At 31.1% G+C, this 10,750-nt stretch overlaps 1 protein-coding gene across 1 annotated transcript; it reads left to right on the top strand.

The window, feature by feature from the left end:
* Nucleotides 1–5,813: 5,813 nt before the first annotated feature.
* On the top strand, nt 5,814–10,750 carry LOC143593866 (uncharacterized). The gene is made up of 11 exons (XM_077073347.1): nt 5,814–5,868; nt 6,159–6,263; nt 6,344–6,460; nt 6,540–6,768; nt 7,174–7,316; nt 8,091–8,446; nt 9,457–9,556; nt 9,659–9,718; nt 9,802–9,885; nt 9,987–10,091; nt 10,357–10,750. The coding sequence occupies exons 1-11, from the start codon at nt 5,842–5,844 to the stop codon at nt 10,660–10,662; spliced, it is 1,632 nt and encodes a 543-aa protein (XP_076929462.1). The 5' UTR covers nt 5,814–5,841; the 3' UTR covers nt 10,663–10,750.

The raw sequence follows: 10,750 nt of genomic DNA, 5'->3' as shown, positions 1-10,750 counted from the left end.
ACAAGTTCTTTATTTCAATTATCCTAAGGCAAACTAATGAACTTCGTCCTTAGCACACCATCGGTTCAACCTGTAACACGTTGAAAATAATATATTTTGTCAACAATTAAGTTGGTGAGTTTTCACAAGTTTTTGTGTATTCATATATATAGGAAACTCGCGACTCAACAATCGTAATGCAATAATTATTCAAGCGTAAAGTAAATGAAAGCAAGTAATGCCGTCCTCCCGTTCATTTAGCCGAAGCCGTTGAAGTCGGGGAAATGAAAACCACCTTACGTAAACAACCGAGGTCGTAACGTTAGACGGCGCGGGTATGTCCCGTCGGACCCTCCCACTATGTGTATGTGTTTGCGTAACTTCCACCATAAAAACAATAAACACATTGCAAGCAAGTTCACGTATGATCATAAACAATATGCACGAATAATATTAACATGTACGATGTAAGTGAATCGGTTTGTGAACAATCACATAACTAACGAAAGAAAAACTTGTAACGTGCTACCCCCAAAATATTGTAAAACGTTAAAATGGGTATGAAGAACTCACTTGGAATGAGGAATACGGTATTGAGAACTCGGTAAAGATTGAAGTAACCTAATTGGTCCCGCGAGAATTCCCGACAATTTGTCCTAATTTTAGAAGCATAAATAAAATAACTACTTAAACTAAGATAACGGGCAAGACACAAAAGAGATGGGTTTGCAACGAATTTGGGGCTTATGCATTAGTTGTAGTTCATAGAATATTGATAATTATGTAATTAACTTTTGTTAAGTTTAATAATTTAAAAGTCATATTTGGTTAACAAAGAAAACTCTTTTATATAATATACATTCCGACATATGAAAGTGCTTTATGTAATCTAAACTAGTTTTTAACGGGGTTCAATTTAGCTAACCAAGGAAGAAAGATAAGAAATACATTTACTATTATTATCATGGTTATTATTATTATTATTATTGTTATTTTTAATGTAAAAAATATAGATATATAAATAATTATGTGTATTCATATATTTTTATATATATATATATGAAATTTATTTTAGAAACTTATCGGGTTTCGGTTCGTTCAAACGAGTATAAACAATATAGGATTTTAACCTAGTTAATATAGGTTTTATGAAACAAGAAAAAAAAACAAAATAACTAAAAAAAATATGTTCAAACGAGTATAAACAATATAGGATTTTAACCTAGTTAATATAGGTTTTATGAAACAAGAAAAGAAAACAAAATAACTAAAAAAATATATAAAACCGGAGCAGGGGAATCGAACCTACGCCCCTGGCCGGCTTTAGTGTTTACATAGTGTTCACTGACCAACTGTGCTACCAAGATATTTGTTATACGTTTGGTTTCATTTGTTTATATTCAGTATTATGTTAAGTTTTTCCCAATTAACATAAACCCTAATTCATATAAATCCCAAATTGAAGATCAAATACCCTCTGTCGATTAAAATTGACAGAGGGTTTTCATTGAGCATCAAAAACCGACCTTAATACATATAACTATTACCTTTTATGATGACGAATTAAACGAGATTGATATACTAGGGTTTCGGCTTGACAAAGAATCCAAACACGATCATAAACAGCTTCAGGGTTACAATTGGATGAGGGATTAGCTTTGGAATAGTTAGAGAATAGTGTGTGCTCGTTTAATTGTGTTTTAGGCTCGTATTTATAGGCTAACGAGATCAAAAACTGATCCGTGGCCATAGTTTCTGCGATTTGATTATAATAACTCGATTGACCGACTGTTACTCGTTGTTAATGACGATTATGATTCGCGGATATTATGTATTCGTTTAATTAGCTTTATTTACGGGGTCAAAGGGATCAAAACGGAAGGAGGGGGAGGGGGTCGCGGCTGTTGACGGGGGAAGGAGAAAGGAGGAGAAAAGTTTGAATAATGTTTGCAGATTAGTCCTTGTTGTTTGGGTTGGGTTCAGTAACTGGTTAAACTAAAGTTTAAGGTCCGAAAGTGAAATTACTCGATTCTTTAATACGGACAAAACGAACGACATGATAAATACTTTGATGTCTTTAATAATTATAGAGATCCAATTACTAGACGGAAATAAAACAACTACATTTATTAAACGAAAATGACGAATGTCACATTGCTCTACTTTATAACGTACGAGTACGAGTCAAAACTCTATTTTTTTTTTAAGTTTTGGTATTTTTTATTGTTTAAATATATTAAATCTTGGCTCATTTGTTTGTATTGTTCAAGGCAAAATTGAAAGCTCCTTAGTTGGCCACGTGATCTTACTTAGGCAGCTTTTGCACATTACCTCACTCATTCATCATATTGCACTTCCTTTTCGTCATACACTCATACATGTGAAGCAATGCAACAAATGCAATTTAGTTGAAAAGTATATGAATAATTTGTTGATTTGGTTAAGACTTATGGGATCAGGACGAATTAAAAGGTACATGACGAATCATATATATTAATCACGAAAGTATATATCATTATATATACTTTTCAGATTAATCACATGTGATCATATTATTTTATCATAGCTAAACCAATATGATCATCCCGTTAATCAAAACTACCCATCATGAATTAGGACGGAAATAAAATCTTAAGTCCCCGACCACACATTTTAATATAAACAATAAGTGAAAACAACTTTTACTCAACCTTAAGTCCTTGACTACACATTTTTTATTATTATTTTTTTACTGCCTTAACCACACATTAAAATTAGAGATGAGCTGGCGAAGCATCTACACTGAAAATCCTTAAAAATGGATGTCGATGCCTATACTAATGCTCGGTACAATACTTAAGGGAAAATTTAGTAAAATACTGGTACCTGTATCAAAAATACTGATCCTGAAAATCTTAAAAAGTAAGTATCAAATACTAAAGATTCCCAATACAATACAAGTACCATTTGTTTATCCATAATTAAAAATTCATAGTTGACGTACTTGATCGTTGATATAGAGTCCTTCCCTTTGTGGCGTGATTTTAATTAAAAGGCAATAAAATATTCCCAGGATCCAACAATGAAAGTCTATGTTAACATTTTAATTTTATAATAATGATGGATCCCAATGAATCTTTATTGCTCATTAATTTTTAATCAAACATATTTGGATAACAATGATCTTAAAAGATCTAACCTTTAATTCTTCATTTTGTGGAAGTGATAATATGATAATACAGTTAATACTTCTTTTGGATCTTTTTTTTTTTTAAATATTTGGCATTAAAATAGACTTTTATTGTTTTTAAAACTATACGTTTAGTTATTTCTTTATTCATAAAATCAGTTTTACTATTCTATGATGATTAACAATGGTGTGCCAGGAGAAGATCTAAAGAAAACTCCTTTTAAAGAGAGAACTAAAAAATTAATAAATAATTACTTTTAACTTTAAAAAAATATTTTCTAGTTTTTTTTTCTTTCATCCTTCTAATATGTTGATATTGTTCATAAAAAAAATTAAAAAAAAAACTATCGATGTAAAAAAAACTGTCGATGTAGTGCATATATGCAATAATGCGTATTGCATATATAAAATAGTGTTTTATTGTATATAATACATTACAATTTCATTATACAATTCATATTATTGAATATATGCAAATAAAACACTTTTTCTTGTATGCAATGCACACTAATGCATATATGTAATACAACACTAGTGTACACATGCACTTTTTTGTTATATTTGTAAATAATATAACACTATTACACATATACGATACAAACAATTACATATATGATATCGAACACTATTGCACATATAAAATTCACACTATTACACATATGCAATAAAAAAGTCGATGTATTACAAGTTTTTTTTTTATTTTTTTAATTTATTTATTTTTATATTTTTTATAGTAAAGAATAACAATATATAAGAATGGTGAAAGAAAAAAAATTAAAAAAATATTATTTTTAATTAAATTAAAAATATTAGTTCTCTAGTTATGGAGTTCTCTCTTGGTTCTCTCCACACACACACACACACATATATATATATATATAATTCAAATTATGTTATTTAATTTCACAGTATTGAGCCTTTATGGTGACTGGGTACGAATAACTTTGCGACAGCTTCTTAATAATTATAAGGTTGCTTATTTGTAATAAAATGCCTGATCGATCAGAGTATGATATATCACCAGTGGATGAAAGTTGTGGCTAGTGATGAAGACGTTTATGCGAACTTTCGAATAGTTGTTGGCTTAGATAACTTGACAAATTGCATATTCAACCGTAGTGTCGCCAATCAACGTGGTAGTATTTTCTTGTCTTAAAGATTGCTATCACTAGAATGCTAGAGGAGTAGAGAGAGTCTAATCTCATTGAATACATTCACAGTCTGATTGTCTCCTACTTGCCTTAAAGATTGTTTTGGTTTACCTTTTAATTCAAATGGAGTTTAAAGCAAATCATTACTTTTCTTATGAGCTAAATAACAGTAAACGTTTTGTTTGAAATATTCAAGTGTTCCATACAAAGCTGGATACACTTCTGGCCTCAACAATATTAGAACATATTAGCTAAGTCTGTTCTTCTTAACGATGATATTAATACTAGATCATACACATTCTTATCCTTTTATACATTTGTAAGACAAGATCATATACATCATTGAACGTGCTTTGTAAGCGACAAAATGAAAAATTGAAAAGTAAATAAGAAATCAAAATTCCCTTACGTACAAGACATGCAATTACAAAAATCCCCCATTCTATTGTTATTCATGTATAGTGAGATACTAACGATTTTTGAATTTGAGCTAAGAACAGTATACTAGTGTAAACTCACCACATCGATAATTCTTATAATCAACTCTAATAATCATAATTGTTGTTATAAGAATTACAAATGTAAAATGCAACTTATTTCCATGTTTCATTGTAATTTTCATCTCAATACGCGAGTTATAAAAAGGATCTGATTGTCAAACACTATCTAGAATTAGACAAAAGAAAATGTATTGTAAACAAACAACTTTCCTTTGTGTAAACTATCCTCTCACTCAAAAAGAGTATAAAACCAACCCATTATACCACCCGCTGTGGGCTACCTAGGGGGCTGCCACCATGGGCAACTTAACACCCAAACACCACGCCACTTCAAATAATGAGGCCTTTTATTCTCTTTTTTTATTAGCGTGTTAGCATCTAAAACAAAATAAGGTGGGGTCTATCTTTAATGCACCAATCTAACTTTTTTTTTTCTTTTTTAGTTAAATAGTTAGTTAGTTAATAACTTACCACCTACTCGACGGCCGATGCTGATGTAACACCGTAACCAAAGTCTTTAGTTAGCCCCAACAGATAACGTTTTAATAATAGAATTAAGCATTCCAATCCTAGTTAGAAAAGATCCGTTAATGATTGCACTGAAAAAAAGGAGCACTCACGTTTAAGTCCATCATAAACACATACACACTCCCCAAATCTTAATCTCTTTCTTCTCATCTTCTCTCTCTCTCTCTCTGGTGTATAGTTAAGGACACTGTTCTTTATATCATATATATATATATATATTTAATATAGCTTCATAACTTCAATGCTCTTAAAGATTGGAATTTTTGGTTTCTGCTTTTGGTAACGAAGCTGTTGCAATTAATGTCTGTAAACAGAATGGAATTGATTGGGTGAAACACGAACGACCCATCCCTTTAAAGTAAAGGTCTGTTTCTTCATTCAATGCTCTGTTTTCTTTTCCTGATTCTGTGATCTTGATTCTCATTCTGCAGTCTTCATTTATGTTCAAGTGGTTGTACATTATAATCATCTGTACATTGTAATGGATACCAGAGTCAAGACAAAGTTAAGGTCCATGAAGCCTTCATTCAGACACCCAAAGGTAATCCAATTATTATTGTTTATATTATTATTGATTTATTTCCAATTTGGTGACTGTTTTGATGAAATTCTCATGTGGGTTTTCAACTTTGGATTAAACCCAGTTTGGGATTTTGAAATTAAAAGGCAAAAAAAGGTTTTTGTGTTGAAGTGGGTCACTTAAGTCTTATCCACATAAGGTGTTTGATGAAATGCCTAAGTGACTTTCTTTATCAAATCTTGATTCTTTTCTTGTTGAATCCGGCTCAAATCTTCTTTATTTACTTTATTTCTTTATAAATATCAAAAAAGATTGATTTGCAAATGCAAATGGAGGGTGAAAAGACAAGCACAAGCTCCAGCATTCACATCAGAAGAGGCTCAATAAGGGAGAGAAAAATGGCATTGCAACAAGATGTATATTGCTTTCACCTTTCACTTTTCTTTAATTCTTTGATGGTATATAATTATTAAAAATATATATTTAATTTATTCAGGTGGATAAGCTAAAAAAGAGACTTAGACAAGAAGAGAATGTTCATCGTGCTTTAGAACGCGCGTTTACTAGACCGTTAGGAGCTCTACCGCGCCTGCCTCCATATCTACCGCCTTCTGTAACTCCTTTGATCAAAATGATAATATTATCTATTTTTTTACAAAAATAAATTGTGATTTTAGTGTGATAATTGGCAGACACTGGAGCTTCTAGCAGAAGTTGCGGTTTTGGAAGAAGAAGTTGTTAGGCTTGAAGAGCAAGTGGTTCATTTTAGGCAAGGTTTATATCATGAAGCAGTGTATATTTCATCATCAAAAAGGAATCTTGAAATTTTAACTGATTTTCAAGAATCAATAAATAGTGAAAACAAGGTTTCCAATTTATCACCTCAAATCGAGACCGATGCATCTCCACCTATTTTTTCAGGTACTTATTATTGTTCAAGGACAAACCGAACTGAATGAGGCCCTATTTGTGTCTATGTTCGGTCATTAAGATTTTATCGGATAAACGGATAGTTCATGAATACATATTGAATAAAATTTTCGTGTTCGATTGTTAACTTTTTAAAAGAACAACAAACTAACATAAACAAACACAAATAGACATATTAATTTGAAATATAAACAAAAACAAACGGGCGTAAACGAACAAACACATTACCCGAACTTTCACGAACACGATTGAACGAACAAGGCCTGTGTTTGTGGTCGTTTATTTACTTAACCAAATGGGATTTTTATTCAGTTCATTAACAGACCTAAACATTCTCGAAAGACAGCTAACTAGTGAAAATGTCTAATTTTTATCTTTGTTTGATAATCTTGGTAGCAAAAGAGAATCAATCATCAAATGTCACTAAGAACAGGCATCGTTCGCCAAATCAAAAATGTCAAACCGTTGATGCATTAACAAGAAGATCGTCACTTGATCCCAAATCACCCGGGAAACATTTAGCTCCTAAAAAGTTACAGGTGAAGTCAGTTAAAATAATTTTATATATTAATTGCACAAGTTTGAGAAATTACTCATTTAGACCAACAGTTTGCTCAATTATATCATGGATGGTCCCTAAAATGGATGCGCGCTAAGCTTTATACTTTTATTGTTAAGTGAATGCAAAATGACCAAACTACTAGGTGGGCCTATGAAAAATTATTTTTCTTTAATTTTTTAATGTAAAGGTATTCTGGTCATATTTAAGGGGGTGTTGGGATTCCTTATTTTATCTTCTTATCACTTTTCAATAAGTTAATAAGTTACAAAAGTGTAACTTAATAACTTTTCCGTTTCACATCAAAAGCAATCCCAAACACCTAATTTCTTTTCAAAAAGTTAATAAGTTATAAGTTGGTAAAAATAAGCAATCCCAAACACCCCCTAAAAGTTATCCTTCATCAATTTAGGGATTAGACATGTTATGCGTATACAAAACTATTTGTAAAATGAATGGACGTTAAGTTTTGCTATTATGCGAATGTTAAATGACCAAAATGCCCTTAAACATGCAGTATTTTTTTTATTTACAAGGGGTGGGCCCATGCAAACCCTTTTCTTATCATTTTTTTTTTTTGGTTTTTTGATGTAAGGGTATTCAGGTGATTTTAAAAAAATATTAATAGTATATGGGTCATTTCTAAAAATTAACAGAAAAGTTAACCTCCATCCATTTTAAGCTGGAGATACTATAGGGACATCTACGTAATTAATCTAATTTTACTTACGTTTAAAATTCTTGAAATAAACAGTTTGAAGGTAGAACAATGGAGGGTGCAAATGTATATGGAAAAACCAATTTAATTCAAGAAAAACGCTTATTATTGGGAGATGATGATCCAAACAAGATTTCTGAAAGTATTTTAAAATGTTTGATGAACATTTTCGTGCGAATGAGTTCAGCAAGGAGTAAAAGTATGACCGAAATGCCCCCATCATTGACAACAAATGAAAAGTTCAAAGAAACCGAGTTTAGGGATCCTTATGACGTATGTTTTGAATTTGAGAAACGAGACATCGGCCCGTATAAAAGTTTGTATGCTCTTGAAGCAACATCCATCAACAAATACCGAACGACAAATTCGGTGTTTTTGGTACAAAGATTAAAGTAAGTGTTTAGTAATTTCAAGTTCTTTACTTTCTTTATTCTCTTTATCATTTAAACTAGGGGATGCGGAACGGGGTGTGCTCACGGGTTGATGGGTCAAACCCGACACGGGTATTCGTAGGTTGACATGAACACAACGGTTTTTTAATTTTTAAATTTTCTTCCGCATATTTGTACTCTAAAGTTATAGATGTACAGCTAGAAATACAAATGATTGGAAAACAGTTACGTGTAAACTGTAACATTTGATGTCGGTATCTTTTTCAACTTTTAAATTTTGGCATAAAATTGCCAAGAAGTTTTATTTGTGATGTAAAGAACATTTTAAAATGAATTAAAAGGGGTGAACTCGTTTAGCTAAAGTGTTCACGGGTCAACAAGAAACTAACTTGAACCCGTTTAGACTAAGCCTAAACCTGCAAATTTCGTGCTAGGTTCATGTCGTGCCATTAATTTCCGAGTCAAGCCCTACACGAACCTGGAAATTTGACATGAACACGATAGTTTTCAATTTTTAAATTTTTTTTCTTATTAATACTCTAAAATACAAATGTACAACCAAAAAATATATATGAGTGCGAAACAATTACATTTAAATTATAGAACCCTATGCCAATATCTTTTCAACCTCTAAGGTTTGGTATAAAATTGCTAACTAGTTTTACTTATGACGCAAAACATTTTTATTTTGAGCAGGAACCAAAAAAAAATTAACAGGTTAAATAGGTCAACCTGTTTAGGTAAATTGTTTGTGGGTTCGACCAAAAAAATTTCCTTTTGCATATTGATAGTCTAAAATTACAAATGTACATCCAAAATACAAATTGGTGTAAAACAATTACGTATATCTTTTTGACTTTTAAAATTTGACATAAAAATGAAACACATTTTATAGTAAAACTGATAATTTTAACCTATAAAATGGGCAAGCCCCTTAGCTAAAGTGTTCGTGGATTTGACCAGAAATTGACCCAAACCCGTTTAAGCTAAAACCGTGAATTTCGTGTTAGGCTCCTACTTGGGAAACTTGCATCAGTCAATTTAACGAGTCTCACTCACCAAGAAAAGCTTGCTTTCTGGATCAACATTTATAACTCATGCATGATGAATGTAAGTGTAATTAAAAGACTTTCATAATTGTTTAAAGTTTTGAGAAAAATAAGTATCAAGTTTATTTGAATCATGCTAATTAATTAATTATCAATTTATCAGGCATTTCTTGAACATGGAATACCAGAAAGTCCAGAGATGGTTGTTCAACTAATGCAAAAGGTAATGTAATTTCAAGCACATTTATAAAATTCAAATGTATAAATTAATTTCTTTTTCATATGATTATATTCTTTACTCTTCAGGCGACAATAATTGTTGGAGGCCATTATTTAAACGCGATCACCATCGAACATTTCATATTGAGGCTCCCTTATCATTCAAAATACGTAAGTAAAAATTAAAAATTATCTTTTGTGATCTAAATACTTTTCACCAACAGTTAATATTTATATAATTTCTTGATTTTTTTTATTATACATTTGCAAAGGGTGTAAAGAATGATGAGATAACTGCAAGAAGCGTTTTTGGGTTGGAACTATCAGAACCATTAGTAACGTTTGCTCTCTCATGTGGAAGCTGGTCCTCCCCTGCTGTAAGTTGTAGTTAATGTTTATTAAAACGACATTCTTGATACATAAAAACTTTTATGATAAAAGTTTTTGATCTTTTATGGTTAATTGCAAAAATAATAACCAACTATAGTCTGACATTTTCATCTATAAAGTTAAAACATTGATGGTTTTCTGGCCTAAAATAAAATTTAGACCAATGTTTGTTACCTTTTATTATTCAGTAAATTTTATTAAACTTAAAGCAAATATCAAAACTGATTCATACTCATGATCAAAAACTTAAAGGTGAGAATCTACACGGGATCTGAAGTCGAAAACGAACTTGAAGTCGCAAAAAAAGATTATTTACAAGCTGCAATCGCGATCTCAACTTCAAACAAAATGGTTGCGGTTCCAAAACTATTGGATTGGTATATGCTTGACTTTGCTAAAGATATGGAGTCATTGCTAGATTGGGTATGCCTTCAGCTACCAAATAATATTGGAAAAGAAGCAATGAAGTGCCTTGAGAAAAATAAAAGTGTACCACTTTCACATTGTGTTCGGGTAATCCCTTACGAATTTCGTTTTAGGTACCTTTTGCATAAATAAAATCTTTTCTTTTTCGAGGGTTGATGCTTTAAATATTCTTGAGTTATAGATATGTACACAAATTGTTATACATAATGGAAGTAGATAT

Source organism: Bidens hawaiensis, unplaced genomic scaffold (assembly GCF_021521415.1).
Source record: "Bidens hawaiensis isolate Kalapana, Puna unplaced genomic scaffold, B.hawaiensis_p1.1 tig00042877_1, whole genome shotgun sequence".
In the NCBI taxonomy this organism is placed as follows: domain Eukaryota; kingdom Viridiplantae; phylum Streptophyta; class Magnoliopsida; order Asterales; family Asteraceae; genus Bidens; species Bidens hawaiensis.
Note: the sequence above shows the minus strand (reverse complement) of the source record. Positions and strands in the feature narration are given on the sequence as shown.